This window comes from Miniopterus natalensis, chromosome 6 (assembly GCF_054644295.1).
Source record: "Miniopterus natalensis isolate mMinNat1 chromosome 6, mMinNat1.hap1, whole genome shotgun sequence".
Classification (NCBI taxonomy): domain Eukaryota; kingdom Metazoa; phylum Chordata; class Mammalia; order Chiroptera; family Miniopteridae; genus Miniopterus; species Miniopterus natalensis.
The window spans coordinates 67,598,919-67,618,224 of record NC_142086.1 but is presented as its reverse complement, the minus strand read 5'-3'; the positions used below and the strand labels follow the sequence as shown (position 1 = coordinate 67,618,224).

The 19,306-nt window shown below is 39.3% G+C and overlaps 1 protein-coding gene across 2 annotated transcripts in view; it reads right to left on the bottom strand.

The window, feature by feature from the left end:
• Nucleotides 1-11,931, bottom strand: part of ZBBX (zinc finger B-box domain containing) — a 78,014-nt gene extending 66,083 nt beyond the window's left edge. For both annotated transcript variants that reach the window (XM_016215717.2, XM_016215718.2), the window contains exons 1-3: nucleotides 11,840-11,931; nucleotides 7,823-7,936; nucleotides 5,180-5,270 (exon numbers count right to left, since the gene is read on the bottom strand). In XM_016215717.2, the coding sequence (XP_016071203.2) occupies nucleotides 5,180-5,270; nucleotides 7,823-7,936; nucleotides 11,840-11,907 (273 nt within the window). In that variant the 5' untranslated portion in view covers nucleotides 11,908-11,931. The remainder of the gene's footprint in view (nucleotides 1-5,179; nucleotides 5,271-7,822; nucleotides 7,937-11,839) is intronic.
• Nucleotides 11,932-19,306: the final 7,375 nt, after the last annotated feature.

Below are 19,306 nucleotides of genomic sequence, written 5' to 3'. Positions count from 1 at the left end.
ATTCACTTAAAATCCTAGGATCTTAAGATTTAAAGAAATAAAACAGACTTGCCAATTGCCCATACTCGCCTTGGTCTTATTAAAACCAACATTCAGAGTACACAGACGAACATGGAGGAGCGTGCGCATTTAGACACTGCCAATTCGTGCCTAGTTTTCAATTTGCAATTTGCACGCTTGGTTGCCCAATTTGTACGAGAATTTGAGAACAATTGTTGCTTCTATGTCTTTGGCTGTGCCAACTGCAGCCATCTGAAATTTTAGGCCTAATTGTTCTCAGTGAATGTAGTGGTTTTGCTTCAGAAGGGCATTTGTTCTCAAATTCTTTAAGTAGCTACTCAGATGCTCTGTGCCAAGCACAGCAAAAAAGAAAATGGGATTCAGATCATCAATTCTTAGTGAATCAAACTTTTATTTTTAACTTGCAATATTATACAAGTTACAGATAACTTAATCTCATTTTTTTATAACCAAATTACCCAATATTATCGCCTTAATGACATGCCTCACTTGCAATATGGTCAATGTGGTTACTGGCTACCTGGGGAGATGATTCGCTAAAGCAAACTGAACCCATTATTAGGGAAATTTTATAATTTCTTTTTGGTGTTGTGAAGAATATTTTTCTGCTCTATGAATATAGTCATATTTATTTCAAACATTCAAACTGCATAAAAATATTTCAATGAACAAACGCCTAACTGCTATTTTTAGGCAAATAGAATTTCCTCCTAAGTCTGATTTTTTAAAAATATGTTTTTATTGATTTTAGAGAGAGAGGGAGAAAAACATCAATGTGAAAAAGAAACTAATTGGTTGCCTCCTGTACACACCCTGACTAGGGATTAAACCAGCAGCCCAGACACATGCCCTGACTGAGAATTGAACCAGTAACCTTTTGGTGCACAGAGCAATGCTCAGCCAACTAAGCCACACCGGCCAGGGCCTCCTAAGTCTGATTTTTATCTGTTTGGGAAAGTGCTGAGGGTGGAATAGGGCTGGACCAGGGATACACCCGCACATACATTCATGCATATATACACATACATGCACATATATATGGCTCTCTGTATATTCACTTATATGTATATCCAAATTCCAGGACTTCAATATATGGAAGCCTATACTTTATTAACCCACTTACGTCTCCACCAGCAGATGCTGAAGGGGTGCCACTGGGGACCAGGGCAGCTTAGTGGCTCTACCACACAGACATGTCACCTGGGCCACCGGGGTTAGACTATGCTGTCATTACCTGCCTCCCTGGCACTCACAGGTGCCTCCAAACTCCCTTCAGTGTCCTAGTCTGCCAAGCTGGGCCCACACTCCAACAAGCCATGTTTTCAAATATTCTCATTCTTAATCCAATTAGAGGTGTTCTGATGAAGAGTTTCCCACAGCTTCCTCTGCCTCACCCCTTGTCAGACAAAACCCCTAAAACTTTACCTTTCCTGCCACCTGTTCTCTTTGCCACCTTTCTGGTCTCAGAGAAAATGCATCCTCTGTCCCTTGGTCAAGGCTCCCTTAATGAACTGACTCTTCAAAGGCTGCACCCCCAGAAACTGGCACTGCTCTCATTTGCACCTTTAATCTTTACTCCACCCTTGTCAGTCCATCTCCCAACTACAAACTGACTCATCTTCTCCCAGATTCTGATCCCATTAAACCCCTGAGAGGGCATCCTCTGTTCTCATGTTCACTGCAACATTAGTCTTTACTCATCGCCACCGGCCTTCCTTTTTCAACCACTTGAAAATATTTTTGCATCTAATGACCCAATCATGAAACAAAATTCAGTGTTTCTAGAAATTTTCATTCTCCATAAATAGACATCTTAATGTGATTTTTAGTTGCTGTTACAATCAGTTTCACACCCATTATCTGACACATTGCTAAAAACTCTGTGAAGTAATTAGCAAGTACCGTTATGTGTGTTTACAAACATGGTGACATAAACTCAGAAAGTTCAGATGATTTGCCTAAAATCACAGAGCTAATGAAATGACTGAGGAATTTAGTCTAAACAGGGTTTTTTTATATTGGCCGAGGTAATTCTGCTATGAGGGCTGTCCTATGCACCGTGGGATGTGTAGCAGCACCCCTGGCCTGTAGCCATTACATACCATTAGCAAATTTTTAAAAACCCACAAAACAAAACAAACAGCTCTCAGTGGTGACAACTAAAAATGTCTCCAAACACTGCCAAATGTCTCCTGGTAGAGGAAGGGGACTGGCCCCTGTGGAGAAACACTGGTCTAAAACTAGACTCAAAACTTTTCCACTACACAGTGTATCAGACAGTGTATTGACTTCTCCATGTTTTCTATAAACACCCCCCTCTTCTACGAAATAGCATGACTTTGATTCCATTCTCCATTCTTTCTCTTCTCAAGCTCCCTTTACTGCAGAGCGGCCGAGTTTCCTTAGAACCAGCCTGAGAGCCTGCATTTCAAATCTTGGCCCTGAAGTCTGACCTTGAGCAAGTTATTTATGTGATGTTAAATTACTTCATCTGAGGAACTAGAAAAATGACCACTGCCTTTTAAGAGTGATAGAAGCACTTAATGAGATAAAACAGAAAAAGCAGCTAAACTGTTGACTGGTTTAACACAGACAGATAGCAAATATTAATGTACCTGAGCTTTACCCTTCACACCTGCCCTTCCTGAGCTTTGTCCTTTATACATTTGTTCCCCTTTCTATAAATTCTTAGGAACCACATTTACTCTCTCAGCTTCAACTAACACATGAGAATTCAAATAAAATCTCTAAAACTTTGAAATTTGCTAAAAGGGTAGAACTTAAATGTTCTGACCAAAAAAAGAGAGAGAGAGAGAAATATGTGAGGTGATAGATGAATTAATTAACTCAGTGGGGATGATTCATATATATTGATATATATATTGAATCATCATATTGTACACTTTAAATGTCTTATTTGTCATTTATTTATACCTCAGTAAAGCTGGGAAAAGGAAGGGAAGGAGGAAGGAAGGGAGAGAAGAAAGTCTAAGTCAATATCCCAGAACTTTTCTTCTAGCTTCCTTCTGTATTCTATCTCCTAGCCAACCCAGGCTGCAACATCAATTATATATTTAATTTCCTCCTTTCCTTTCTCACTGCTTTTTTTGGTTCCATATTTCCCTTTATATTTCTTCTGCTACATTTTAAGTTAGACTCTTCTCATCGGAATCTCTAGATACTTTTAATAGTCTCTCTGCCTCTATACCAGTGGCCTCCCAAGTAGCATGTATGCACACCTGAGGGAGCTCAGGAAAAGACCAGAGAATAGAAAGCAAACATCTAGTTATGTTTATATTATCCTTGATTAACCTCCATGTTTTGCTTTACAATTCACATGAAATATGTGTAAATAAGTACATATATAAATATATATATATGAATTCTATTTATAAACAAATAAAGAGTTCATGAGTATGAAGCTATGCTCAAAATATATTCTTTCTGGATGTGATGCATGATCAAAACAATTTGGATATCATTTGCTCTATATTTATAAACACCAAACACACTGGATATTTGAACAAAATCAACCATCACAAATCATCACCTTAATCTTGCTGTCCTCCTGCTCCAAACTGGGGGAGAGGGGGGGAATTCCATTCACCCAATGAAAAAAATCAAGACCCCCGAGTCTGTGATTGAAGGCCTTCCACCTGTCCCAGCTCACCTCCTACACCCCCTTCTACAGCCCCCAACCCCCCATGCTCTCCTCCTTCAACTCAGTTACAAAGATGGTGGCGACTAGCATTATGATTTATTCATCATTTTTCTCGCAAATCTAGTAGACTGTCATATATTTGCAGAACTAAACTATTATTTCTCAAGCACGGATGGTTCATACTTAGTTACAGCAAAAATTGTATACTGATGTTTTCTAAAAATATTTTCATATGTGCATAGTCTTTCACGTAAGCTGAGGATATTCTGAAGGATAAAGATAATTCACTATATGAAAAAGAAGGCACTTAATAAATACTAAAGAATAAATAAGTCAATAATTACAAAGTCAGCACTTTCAATATATTATATTTACAATAACATCTGAAACATGGAGCACTGTAGCTCAGAAAGACAATAAAAATGGAAAGTGGATTATAAAACTTTTAATCTAAAAATTAAAAGAAATCTATTTCAGTAAGAAAATGACACTAAAGAATAAAATGCACCCTGGCTCATGTTGCTCCGTGGTTAGAGCATTGGCCCTGGCACCGAAGGGTACTCACCTGGGTTGCAGTTACCTGCGTTGCAGGTTTGATTCCCAGTCAAGGGTTTGATTCCCAGTCAAGGGTACTCACCCGGGTTGCAGTACCTGGGCTGCAGGTTCCCTCCCTCCCTCCCTTCCTCCCCTCTCTCTAAAAATCAATGGAAAAAATATCCTTGGGTAAGGATCAACGACAACAACAAAATAAGAATAAAAATAAAATGCTTTGCAAAGCAGAAACGTTTAGAAGCACCGAGTAAAATGTTTGTAGATGCCAACTGTCCACCGAAGGTTTGGTGATAGGTATATAAAAAAGAAAAAGCTATATAAGTTAAGACTTACAAAGTCACGGATCTTGTACTAAAGAATTCAGAAGCAAAACAGTCTTCTTTACAGAAAGACACTCATCTGGCTTTAATCATACATATAACGTAATGTTGTGTTTTACAATACATAGTAAAGATAGAACAATTCTCTAGCTGGGGAAGCTGTAAGTAGTTTTCCCTTGGGTATCTTCACATATGCAATCAACAGGGTATGAATAATAATTTTTATCCAAGCAGAACGTCAACACATTAAGCAAATGTGATATAATGAAAGGCAGAAAAAGTAACTGTCCTTGGTTACATCAAATAACTGCTTTCACCTTAATATAAAACTACACAGTTCTATTTCACGTACTTGAAACCAAAACTGAACTGAATAGAAAAAAATTAGTTTAAAAAAGTTCAACTCACAGTGAATTTCTAAAAATCAACTTGCAGATGGAAAACAGAAAGCTATCTGAATATGAAAGTTCTATATAACCCATAAAAAATTAATCAAAATCCAATAACATGCAGTTGTTAAAACAAGAACAGTGAGTTCTTAAGTATGGAAGGGGATGCAAGACTTACAAAAAATAATTCATATATTATTGCTTAGCAAATTGCTTGAGAATCAAATAGTTCTTACCTTAATAACATTCCCTTTATTTTGTGACAGTATCTGTGACTGATTACCCAATTTTCCCACTTTTCCAGATTTCCAGCGATAGTCACTTGACCTTCAATACAAAACAACAGAAGATAAAATGTAATAACTAAACACATTTCTCCTTTTAATGAAAACAAATACATTTTTCCTGTTTCCAGAAATGGAAATTCAATTGCTAACATGTAACAGACCACCACAAAATGAAAATGAAACATCAATAATGCCACACCAACCTCAGTAATTCTAAAATATAGCTCTACCACATTTGGAAATTTGAGATAAAATGAATAAAAATGAAATGTCCAAACAGATGAAGAATTCTACTTTTAGACATTATAATGACTCAAGATAGCTTTACTGATTTATAGGAAATTTTACAGATGGCCGTGCCGTTTTAAAAGCTAAGTAATGTAATGAGGGCAAGGAAGCAGCCCACACTGAAAGGTAACAGCGATTACAAAGGAAGCACACTGTGGAGCTTTACAGTTTAGTTTTCAAAGCACCTTTGAGACTCACAAATTGTTTTGAAGTCAACAGGGCAGGGAGTCCAGTTCCCATTTTAAAAATAATGAGACAAAAACTTGTCCAAGGTCACAGATAATAAATAATAAAGCCAAGATGAGAACACTGGGCTTCTAACTTCCTAAGCAGTAAGGGGCGCATTCTCTTTCTGGCTGTGACATTTACTATCCATGTAACCTTAGGAAAGCATTTAATTCTCCCGAAAAGTCAGTCAAACTTTAGAACATTTTTAAAAAAATATCTAGAAAAGGTTCCTCGGCTAACGAAAACTCACTCTTGGGGGCTGACTTCGGAAACTCTGGTTCACAGACATATTTGTGATCCACTGAGAAGTCCAAAGCAGCGAAGTTCCAAAAACACAGACCTGGTCACTGGATCAAGAGAAGAGCAGCAAAGTACACAGTAAACTGTCACCTGGGGTGACACAGAACTTTGAGGTGCCTTGATTAAACCAATACTCTGGTATTAGAAAGTGTGTGTGTATGTGTCATGAATATTTTCCAAAGAGTTAGACTTAAAAGTAAATACTACTAAAACTATAATAAAAATTTGAATTTTCTTTAATGGTTCAGAACGTACTTCATAGATATTTTATGACCATCACTTTGTGCACCAAACAAAAGCGAATTTAATATACAAAGAGTCTGATAATACTTAGTACCAGCAAAAGCATGTGAAACACACACTCTCATTCGCTATAGAAGAATGTTACACACTTTTGAAGCCTATTTGAAAGACAATTTCTCCAATGCCTACGAATATGTAAACTACACATATACTTTGACCTAAAATTATACAGGTAGAAATGTATCCCACAGATACATTGCATATATCAGAAAAAAGATATAGAAAGCATATTCATGAGAGTACATATAATCACAAAATACTGAAAACTTAATAAAAATCTGAAAAATAAATGCCATTATATCCAAGCAAAGAAAAACTATGTAGCCATTTAAAAACTGAGATCAATGGGTGCTCATTTGGCAGGAAGCACTGTAAAAACATAAAAGACATGTCAGCTACACACACACACACACACACACACAGGCTTGTATAAAGATATGACATTTGTGGTGACGGAATTTTTAGTATGCTGAGAGAAATAAGCCAGTCAGAGAAAGACAAGTACCATATGATTTCACTCATATGTGTACTTTAAGAACAAACTGAACTAACAAGCAAAATAGAGACAGACTCCTAGATAGAGAGCAGGCTGGCAGCTCTGGTGGGGGAGTGTGGAGGGTGGTGGTGGAGGGAATGAGCGAAAAAGAAAAAAAGAGAAAGAACTCATGGACACAGACGACAGTGTGGTGAGTGCAGGGGGGAGGGGTGGGGGAGGTGGAAGAGGGTGTGTGGAGATAAATGGTAATGGGGGGAAAAAGAAAATAAAGAAAAAAACACAAAAAGAATTTTTAGTTGTTAAAAGCAATGTTGTAAAATGGGCTGGGAATCGGTCTAGAGCTAAGAAGAGACAACCTGCATTATATAACTATCAATTCTATTTTACTTTAATCATATTTATTTATTATTTCTATAATACAACCAAATTCTCAGGAAAATTAGTACAGATACACAAGCATAATATTAGAGATTTCTCATTCATAAATTTCAGCTAAAGCATATTGGTTAAAAATATTTTGAACAGACTTAGGGTTTGAATAGTTCTTATATATGTCCATGTAAACTCCTGCCCCTCAGAAGTCTTTTTATAAACAAAAATTGCTTTAAATGTAAACTGGCAATCTCATGCGGATGGCCATTTTATGAGAACAAAGGGCAAATTCTGCATTAATGTCCTGAACATTCCAGACTATGAGTGATTCAGAAGAAAAATGTAAGAAGGGAAACAAAAAAGTGGAAAAGCAAATGAGGTCCAGAAGAAACAAAAGTAATGGTCTGGTTGTTTTAAAAAGCAACACGTTTTATATAAGAAACACAAAAAGAAAAAGTAGAGGAAATTTACTCTTGCTTGTTCATCAAGAAAAGCCAGGAATTATTCATTCACGAGGAATCTTCACTGGAGTGATAATAGTGTATAGAACAGCTATTTACATAGCTCAGCTTATTCCTCTGACATTCTCCAAGAATGCCTCCTACCCTCTTTCTTCTTGGCCTTTGCTCCTTGCTGACTGGAAGTCCTGCAGTTTCTTTTCCATCTCCTGGTTCTCCAGCTCCAGCTTCACTTTCTCCATCTTTAGTTCTTGAACATTTCTGAGTAAGATTTAAAGGCAGAATGTTCATTTGGGGTAAACAAATAAAATCACAGTGAAATGATTTTACATCATCTTTTTTCTCTCAAGCAAAATTATGAATAATAAATAATGGTGAAGCATTTCAACTACTTCCTTTGAAATTAGCCTTTGCTTTCTATTAATACTCTCCTTAAGCAAGGTATCTCTGCAAATCTTAGGCTTTCGGTTTTTTCCCCCTCTGCATCACTAGAGGTTTTAAATAGTAATTCACTTTATATATGAGCTATGCCTTTATGTATGAACGAATATCTATGGCACACAATAGAAAACTTAGGAAAAATTAGTTTTTAATTTTTATATTGTCTTTTCTCCAAGGATTCAAGTGGTTTGAAGCACATTGTTGAAAACAACTATTTTTTCTGTATAAGTGGAATACATATTTTTGCTAAACCTTCAGTAAATTTCTACCTTTATTTCATGTATGTATAATAAAAAAATTTTTTTTAATTTAAAAAAAAGAGAGAGAGAGCAGAGCCTGCTTGGGGAAAGCACTTATTAAGGGTTTTGGTATAGGAGCCATCAAAAAGGTTCAATGGGAACTGAGCCAAGCACCACCAATCATTTCCTCTGAAGAAAAGCAATAAGAAGAGACCTTTTCTGAGGTCAGAGAAGAGCCCCCTCAGAGATTCTTGTACAAGAGATCTTGATAACAATATCTGAAGCTCATCAAGCTTTTGACACAGCCATGTTCTTCCTCTTGCAATTCTGTTCCCTAGTCAGCCTTCGTCATTGCCTCTCTCACAGGTCTCAGCCAGCCTACCTGTTTATCTTTGATGATCTGTCACGAGTTTCCATCTGTACCTTCTTTATCACAAGTGGCTTACTCTAACCCTGTAGCACAGGCGCCCGTGCATGCTATAGCAGGGGACCAAAGTAAGAATAATGGAGATCGGAAGGGGAAACTAACTTTTAGAGATGGTGAGCAGGCATCAAAGATCAGTGGGCCAAAGATATGTTCCCAAATGGACAAAACCCAGGAAGACATGTGTAAAGTGTTATGAGGAAAAGGCTGTGCAAGGGTTCAGAGAAGCTGGCAAAGATACTGAAGGAGAGGCATTATTTTCATTATATCTGCTCTACAAGGAGTAATTCAGCCCCTACTACATACAATCACTAAAGTAGGTAATAGGATATGAAACTCCATGGAGCTTCCAATATAGAGAGGAACACAGACAAGCATGGAAGTAACTGAGATACAGTGTGATGCTGAGCTCACTGGAGATGTACAAGGGAGGTGCCTGAGCATCCAGAAAGGGCACATAGCCAGCCCCCGGAACTGTAGGAACAGTCTCTGGAGAAAGTGAAGACTGAGCTGAACCCTAAGGTACAAAAGGACTGAGCCAGTCAACGGGGAGCTGGTGACAGCAATGTTCCGGGAAGAGGAAAGTACAGGTACAGGCCGAAAAGAGTGATGTGTGTGTGGGCCAAGGAACGCGGAATTCTGCCTGACTGGCCACTAAGCGTAGGATGGAAAAAGTGGGAGGAAATGGAACTTCTGAGCGCCACAGCGGCAAGATCATAAGGAGCCGCGTAGGCTACGATGAGGAATTTGAATTTGTACTCTATGAGCAACAGAACTCATTAAAGGATGTTAACCGAATTGATCAGACTTGCATTTTAGGGAAATTCCTCTGGCTGCATAATGGAAAATTAAATGATAGTGCAGCCCGGAATCAAGGCAACCAGTTAGGAGACTATTTTAATGATCTTAATGATAGAGAGATTGTGCTGCTCTGACTAGAGACTTTAGGAGCATTTGAGAATATAAGAAAATAGGACTAGCTGGACATAGAGACTGACCAGAAGTAGGTTACAGTCCAGGGAAGAGGCAAGGAAAAAACCTCATACAATCCCAGGTTTCTTAGTTGAGTGACCAGGAGGACAACAATGTCATTTCCTGAATTAGATCACTCTGGGATGGGATAGGGACAGTTCAGGAGTAGGCCCTAAGCTGATGTCCCCCCAGCCCAAAGTCTCAAGGGCCTACATTTTCCATCTGGCTTCCAGAGGAAAACTTCAAAAGCACAACTATGACTGTCACTCGTTTGAGAGAACTTTTAATGTTTCTGAAGTACCCACTGTGGTAGAGGAAATGGGTGAGATTGAAAAGACAAGACTGGCCTACAGACCAAAGGGTCAAGTCAATGGTGGGATTCTAGGTGTCTGGAACAAGACAAAGGCTTTCTCTTGGAGACAGCCTTGGACACAGAGCCAGACTGGCAGGCAAAACCACTGAAGAAAACAGGTTGATCGTGCAGAGGCCTTGTCAACACAACAAATCCAAGGGCCAGAAACAACCCATTGAAATGGGTTCAGGGCTGGGAAAGAGGTAGTGAGTGGGGGGTTGGAAAACACCAAAATGTGAGACAAATGTAAAGATAATTGTTAAGACAATGTCAAATGCAAATAGGCTTGGAACAAGGAAAGGCCAAGAAAGGAAACTCCAGAGCAATTACCATAGAGTGGGTGTTTCAGTTCTAGTTTTTATGGGCTGTGGATCATGGATGGATCAGGGGGACATACAGGACAGGAAACAGTGATTCCCCCTCATATCCATTATAAATTCCAAACTCCTGACTGTGGTATACAAGTTAGTTTATTATCTATATAACCCTGCTCTTCTCTCCAACTTTGTTCTATAAATCTTAGCCAACTAGATATGTCTGAAAGTCCCCAAACTATGTGTCTCTGTGCCCTTGCCCAAGTTTCACCCAACTAATTGCATGTCAGGCAAAGCTTGGAGACCAGCTGACCTTAACCCAGCAATTGGCATGTTCTCGTAGCACCCTGTGCTTTCACATCACATCATGGCTCATGCTGTATTGTAAATGTAATTTTACCTACTCACATCCTCTGCAAGCTACCTGAGGACAAAGATTGTGACTTCCTACTTTTGTTTCCACCATTCCCTAAGCACTCTTATTAAATGTTTGTTGGATAAATGTTTATATACCACAGACTTGGAACATATCATGAAAATCAAATAATGCACATCTCTTTTTGCATAATAAAGGAAAATTGGTAATATTAGCAATTGCATAGCTCCCCTCCCCACTGAAAAATGATAATCCTTATCGTGATAATGCCATAAATTTGTACATTTTTCAGTTTACACAATGCTTTTACAGTAAAGGGAGAATTGGGGAGAACAGGACTATTGATCTGGAGTAGGGAACTCAGAAGCTAAAATTAAAAATTGACAGTCTGTCCTCAACCCATGCTGCTTGGCTCTTAGTGATATTTGAGAGGAAGGACTTGGGAATTTTCAGTGACTCTAGATGATCTCAAAGGCCAACAGTACACTGAACCTTCTGGAGCCCCTGCCATGTCATGAAATTCCCAGGATACCCAGAACTACTTGGCTCTGGCTGAATGCATCTACTAGGCAATCTAGGACAGAAGGTACTCTTCCTGAGACAGGTGAGTTCAAGGCAGCATCTTTTATAATATGCAAAGTGCTAGATTAGTGAATACTTCCTTTCTCCTGTTAAAATGTCACTCACCCTAATAGTCTCCTTAATTTTGACTTTCAGTTTCTACAGGGCAATTTCTTCTTTAAATAAGTGTCACAAAAATATTTGTAACTTTCTGTCATAGTTTTAATACTAAGACCAACCTTCATTTATAACTTTTTCCTTCAATTCCTGTGGCATAAATATTTGTAGTCCTTACTTTTTAAACTATTATAGATTTATAATATTTCAAACAGATTCTCTTATAAAAATTCAGCTGTGGAAAACAGGGATAAGAATTCACAAAATTTGTTTTCAACTCTAAACAGCCTCATGTAAAAAGAATACTTTTAATTATAATACACAGAACCTTTAACAATGAGTTCTCAAGTAAATATGGATGCACTTACTTATATCTCAGCTTTACAGAATGTCCAGGTTTTCCCCATGGAAGAACTACAAAATCTTTGCTGTTCATGATTACTGTCTAAAAATTATTGTGATTTGTGGAAACTTCTGAAAAAGTAACAAAGACAAAAAAAGTATGTCAGAGGTAAAGAATTAACTTACAAATTCAAAACTACATATAACTCAGAAAAACTTTAAATGCAAAAATTGTTACTAGGGAAAAGGCTAAATCAAAGATTAAACAATAAAAAAATTATTATATGTGGTTAATTATTACAAGTTATATAATTTTTTATACTTATAAAGTTATAAATATAACATTTGTGATGGAAATAAAATTGGACCAATAATTATGCAGCCAAAGACTGTGGCAATATTCAAATATAAGTGAAGAATACATTCATAACACAAATAGAGGACATATTCTGGCTCTTTCTATGTTAATGTTATAAAAATACATATCACATATTTGTTCCCATTCAAAAATAATATCCAAGAGTAACTAAATATAGTGAAAAGAAATACAATACAAACTTAAAACCTTTTTTTTTTCTTTACATATATGATCATGGAAAATGAAAATTAAGGTATGTAATGATTACCCAAAGGCATTTTAATATCCTCATTTATCAAAGAAAATTTTAATGATGCTCTTTGCCTAAGATCAGAAATTAGCATATTCAGAAAGAATTTTGAAAAAGAAATGAAACAAAAAAGATTTTCTGCCTAACTCCAAGTTAACCAGAAAATTAAATTATTCAGAACACCCTATTTCCTGAGTATCCCAATTATTTATGGTCCTATAATAATTTACTCTGTAATGCTGAATTACTAAATCACATGCAAAATTACTAGATTTTTATAAGAATAAAAATTTCGAAATTCCAAACTCTTAAAGAAATACAAGAGGCAATATATTAAAGTGTTTACTCTTACATGCCCAAGCCACTTGATACTCTCAGTTTATATATGTGTTCCTATGTGCTCATAATCCCTATGAATGTGTGTTAAGTTTCTGCTGTATATAAAGTACTGTGCTGAGAGGCATGAAGGAGTCAAGGTCCAAGGATATTTGTTGCTTGGACTCAGTGTAGAGTCAAATATGGTATTTAAGACTATATGTAGAAGCCATCAAGCAAGGTAGAAATTATAAGGGCCATAAAACTTATACATGTAATAACTGCATTGTTGTGCTTCAGGGAAACATCATTTCAATGATGCAACCACTCCTCAAAGCATTTTTGGAATGCCTCTCTTGAAACTGTTTGCAGAGTCCATCATACCCTCAAAAAACACACAAATCTATCTTGTTGTGCTTCGTTTAAAACTAAATATGATATTGTTCAGCAGTAGCAACTACTTTTTTCACTCAAATCTAGCTTCAGATTACTCTACCTCCGAAAATCAAATATATCATGAAAGGGCCGATTTTTACAACCTTGGAAAAATTAATTTATTCTCTGAAGATAATTACAAAATGGAATTTCACAAAATAATTTTATATTGTGAGCAATGTAGTGGTTGCTTCATAGGGCTACGTATATTTCTGCCTTCAATCAACAAACATTTATGTAGCTGCTCCTTTATGACCCCTATTACTGGTACTGAAGTCACAATGGTTAATAACATATGGTATCTTCCCTCAAAGAACTCATCATCTCAGGGAAAACCACACAAGCAATTGAAATACCATGACATTTTCCCACAGAATTACTTAGGAGGGGCATCCAACTCAAATTCATTTCTCAGCCAACTCCTGTCTCTCAAAGCTAAAATCACTGTCAAAAACAACTAAAGTTACCACAGGAATGGAAACCTAGGGTTCTGTTTGCTTTGGAGAAGGGTGCATCTTCTTTGTAGGTAAAATCTTTGTCTCCTTTTTATCAAACAGAGGCTAAAAAAGCTACCTTTAAAAAAACCTACAGGAATAATCATGCTCCTATAACAGTGTCTATATCCCTTTTTGATTATAATAAAAAATCCAACTGTTGGACCCTAGTCTACTGTTGGTTTTTCAAGAAAAGTAATATGATGTCATCATTACCGTTATCATTTAAAAAATAAAAGAATCCACAAAGTTAATGTATCTAATTAATTAAAATAATTTAAATTGTCTTAATTTTATTTATGCATTGAGATATACAATTTATGTGTGTATGTACATAGACATAAAGCTGATCTGATACACAAAGACGGAAATGAAAGTCAGTGAATTTCATTAGGACGAGATGACTGAGATTTATAGCTCTGCTGATAATGTGATTTAACCAATAAATAGTCTTATTCAGGGGGCATTTCACTTCACTGTATGCAATTAATAAGGTTTCTTCTCAATTAAATGTTTTATCGAGTCACACACACAAGCCAATTTTCTTATATGAAGAAAAAAGGAAGACTGTAATTGTGAGTCACGCTGTTCTTCCCCTTTCCTTTAGTAAAACCAACAGAATTAGTCACCTTTCTTGGGACAGCAAGGATTAACAATGTCATCAGGAAGAACAGCAAAGCACAAAATTTCAGTCACCTAATGGAACCAGGGAAATACAGGTAAAATCCCTGTGATGCAAACCTCCAGCTGTCCTCTGGCCACTCAATTTTTTTCTTACCATTAAATACCAAAAGTTTGGTAGTTATTTGGAAAATTTTCTAGTTACCTGATTTATTAGGCTGCATCGTTTTCCTGTCCCCAACCTTGTTCTTCCCCACACATATACAAACAATATGACCTAAAATTGTCCATGACAGTTTGATGATCCTTCTATACAATTCTTATTCTGAATGCCAAGCACCAAGGCCTTCTGCCACCCAATGGAAACAAGAAAATTATGACGAGCTATAAATCTAGAAACGCAGAGCATCCATCAAGAAAGAGTTGCCCTAGTCTCCTAGAGAATTTACCATCACACTATTGGCAGAATTGGAGGTTTAGGAAAACATTGTTTTCAAGATGGGCCATTTTTATAACTGAAAAGTTATCTAATATTAGTTGATTGTCCTGAGGACTCGGGTCATCTTAGACCTGAAAGGTTAAAAGCCAATAAATTAGGATTTCTTTTTTTATGTTAGCACATATTTTAAAAGGGTCTAATAAGCAAGATGGATTAACATGTTTATCATGTATTTAGAAATCAAAGACCTAAGCAAGAAATGTTAAATAAAAATGAATTTAAATTAAAATAGTAGATTTAAACTCTTAAAAGAGTTGTACTTTTAATATTTTCACTATCTGATATCTTTATTCTAAACATATATATAGAAATTTTTAATCTTTTTTTAAAAATCTAAAGAAAAAAAACTGGTAATACATAATCCCTAGAATAATATACTTTACTTCAGTGGCCTACTAAATAAATATATGGCATTTTCTTCTAGCACAGGCCCTGAAAGGAAGTCAGGTATTGACTTTCAAACTGCACTCAATCTTTCAGCCAACCCACCTACCTGATCATTAAACTTGGGGCACTTTCAAATAATTAACTTGTGGCGCAACCGGGCAGACCTCTAGGTAACCTCTAAGATGCTAGCGGGAGCTGGAGAATTTCCTTTTGTTTCTGTTGTTTTTGTTTTCCATAGTTTGCATAGTTTTATCCTGTGGAGTTTCAACTTTATGTGACTTTTTTCTTTTGAGACTTGCTATCCCTGATTTTAAAAGGCTATAAAAAAAATGCGTCACTGAACCTATATACCTGAGCACCTCCAGTGCTGGTTGGGAAAGAAAACCCCCCGCAGCCTGAGATCCCGCAGGAAGCGGCGGGCGGCGCCGGGACCCTCCCTGGGGCGGGGCCGACTCCGCGAACCGAGCGGGCGCCCCCAGAAAGGCGGGGAGACGGAGTGCGAGCGGGGCCCTCCCTGGGGCGGGGCCGACTCCCGGAACCGAGCGGGCGCCCCCAGAAAGGCGGGGAGACGGGGTGCGAGCGGGACCCTCCCTGGGGCGGGGCCGACTCCCCGAACCGAGCGGGCGCCCCCAGAAAGGCGGGGAGACGGGGTGCGAGCGGGACCCTCCCTGGGGCGGGGCCGACTCCCCGAACCGAGCGGGCGCCCCCAGAAAGGCGGGGAGACGGGGTGCGAGCGGGGCCCTCCCTGGGGCGGGGCCGACTCCCTGAACCGAGCGGGCGCCCCCAGAAAGGCGGGGAGACGGGGTGCGAGCGGGACCCTCCGTTGGGCCGGGGCGAACTCCCCGAACCGAGCGGGCGCCCCCAGAAAGGCGGGGAGACGGGGTGCGAGCGGGACCCTCCCTGGGGCGGGGCCGACTCCCCGAACCGAGCGGGCGCCCGCAGAAAGGCGGGGAGAGGGGGTGCGAGGGGCCTGGCCAGCACCAGTTCTTTCCTAGGGCGCCAGTAACTTCAAAGAATAAAGGAGGCTCGCGTTTGCAAGGTCGGGGTGCGGAGGGGCACCGCTGCCGAAGGCCGCGCTCACCCTCGATCCGGCTCCGTCAGCTTCCCGGCGGGAAAGTGTTTTGCGGACGGAGAAGACGACTTTCGGCTCCCGAGGCCCAGGCCGCGCCTCGCCGCCCGCGGGGTTGCCCGGCGCCCTCCGCTCCACCCGGGCCCACGCCCCTCGCCCGCGGCCCCGTCCCGCTCCCGTCACCGCTCGGACCCCGAGCGCTCCCGCGCTGCGCGGACCCCCGGGTCCGCCGCCCGCCGCCGGCCACCCACCTGGAGACTCCCGGACGCTTCCCCTCCGCCCTCCTCCGCTGTCCGCCCTGAGCGTCCGCCTTGGTCTCCGTGGTTACCGCGTCTGCTCGGTACCCATAGCAACGGGAACGCTGGGTCCTGCCGCCGTCGGCCGGCAGAGGGAGCAAAGGAGCAAGGCTGGGCCCTGGAGAGGGAAGGGGAGAGGGGAACCCGGAGACCGGGAGGGGGGAGGGGGAAAAGGGGGGGAGGGGAGAGGGGGAGACCGGAGGCAGGTAACGGGAAAGGGAGGGAAGGAAGGGCTTCGAAACCCTGAGGCCCTGGGGGCTTTCTGCGGGAGGGGGTAACACTTGGCTAATACTGAACCCCTGACATAGTCCCAGCACTATTTTAGGAGTTTTATTTGTAATATTTAATTCACCCTCAAAACAGTCCAATTTTTATCTAAGAAAATTAAGGCACAGAAAGTTTGAATAACAACCCAAAATTACAAAGCTAGGTAGGGGCAGACCCAAGAAGGATTAACCCAGACACTCTGTTCAGTTGCTTATCCAAGGTCACAAAAGCCAAAGTCAAGGCTACAACCCAGGTCTCTTGGCAAACCACATACTCAGAAGAATTCTTTTTTCTTTATACCAAATATATGGGTGTGTGTGAGTGTGTGTGTATCTGAGAGAGAGAGAATCAATCCACACTTCTCAGAGTCACCTGTGGTGAACTTATTTTTGGCTTCCTAAATATGTTGTAGTTTTTAATTGCTGTTTTTATATTCTGCAAGTAGGATATGTGGTTGGTTCTGCAGTCAGTTGGTCAAAAATACTTCTGTGCTTATCCACCCTGAATCTCCCTTTATTACTAGACTAATAATCTCAAGGTCCCTGGTTATGATATCACCCTTTGCACCACTGCTTTCCACATTAATGTCCCTGCCAATACTCATTTAAAGAACACAATGTTTTGCCTTGGCAGATTCAATTGTATAAGATTATAACCAGAATAGATAAGAAAGAACAATGATAGCCTGTGGTCATGACTCTGGGCATCGAGATCAAGGCAGACCTGAGTAAGACTTCTAGTCCTGCCACAATGCACCTGCTATGTGACCTTGAGCAAGTTATAAAACCCAGTTTAACCCATAATGTTACACTTAGTCCATACATAATGTATCATGGAAGAGTAAATGAAACAATATCTTTAGCACTAAGCCAGGCACATAGTAGGTACTTAATAAATGGTTAAAAATGATGGAAGTGGTATGGCTGCGTTTTTTGTTATCCTAGTGCTCATAGTATAAATTCACCAAGCCCTTCCTTTAAATCTAATACAGTGGCAAGTGTTAAATGTGTGTAATACTCCTAGAAGTTTCTTGTTCAGGACTCTGTTTCTCTGATAGATAGCTGTGCTCTTTGAATCACCGGGAAGGGTTTTCGTCAGGCACCTATCCATTCATCCATTCATTCATTTATTCAACAAATATATATTGGGAGTCCACCATTCTAGGTTCTAAAAATATAGCAGTGAAAAAAACCGTAGCCCCTCCTGTTCTCAAACTTATATTTTAATGGAGGTGGAAAAACAATAAATAACCATATAAATATGTCAGCTCTTTTAAAGACAGAGTAGAATAAAGAAACAAAATAATCAAGAGCCCAAATTTAGGTAAGAAGGTCAGACAAGTCTCTGAAAGCAGGGAGAGAGAAGGACATGGGGTAATCGGGGCCAGGAATATCCCAGACAGGGAACAGTAAACAAACTTCACTTCTGACCTAATCAAGAGCTGTATTTTACGTAAAACTTCGGATCACTCCACATAGCACTTTTTTTTACTTTAGAAAAGAATTCCTAAAAACATTTACTGGTAAAATGGTAAAATTAAACTCATAAAAATAATCAATAAAATATTCTGGCACTTTTCAAAAGCATTAAAAGGACATTATCTTATATTCAGGAAAATATCTTCGCTCATGCACAGCTATGCAAAACAAAGCAGAGTCCAAAAAAATAAGCCCATGCCACGTTACATAGTAAACGGAAAAAATGTGAAGTGTTTGTCTTTCAGAACCATGATTAGTGACAACGTGAACTGAAACATATAAAAACAATGACACCTCTAGAGAGCCAATATCCTGAAGCAGAGCGCCTTTAACTGACATACCAACAATTCTGCAAATAGTTCACCACATCTGTATCAGGAGAACAGTATTCCTGAGGGTCTTCACAAATTCATGCTTCATTGTGCCAGTGTGAACACAAGATTTGAACGCAAGTTTTCTGAACTAGGATTTTCAATTTAAAGAAAAATTACGCACAAGAATGAGATCGAGAGCACAGACTTATTGAATGGAAAGGGTAGCTGCAAGGTCATGCTTAAAAAGACACATTCTCCCCCTCTCTCTCTCCCTCCCTCTCTCTCTCTCTCTCTCTCTCTCTCTCTCTCTCTCTCTCACACACACACACACACACACACACACACACACTTCCATTAAGCCAGCCCAACTCATTAAATAACCTTATTTTGTACTTGATAGGCCACTGCCTAGAGGAAAATTGTGGCAGGCCTTAGGACTTTCCTGGTCACTCACAGAAATAAAAGTTCTTAGATGAGTAAGAACAATGTCCAGTTCCACATAACTGTCAAAACTTTGCAAATGATTTAGCATTAAGGTATTTTTCCTTCCACAGGGGTTGAGCCTGCTGACAACAGGCAAGCGTGAAGTCAAGGACCTGTTAAAAAGACTTACGCTTAACTTTTTCTGTCTGACTTATTTCACTTAACATAATATTCTCAAGACCCATCCATGTTGTTGCAAATGGCAGTATTTTATCTTTTCTTGTGGC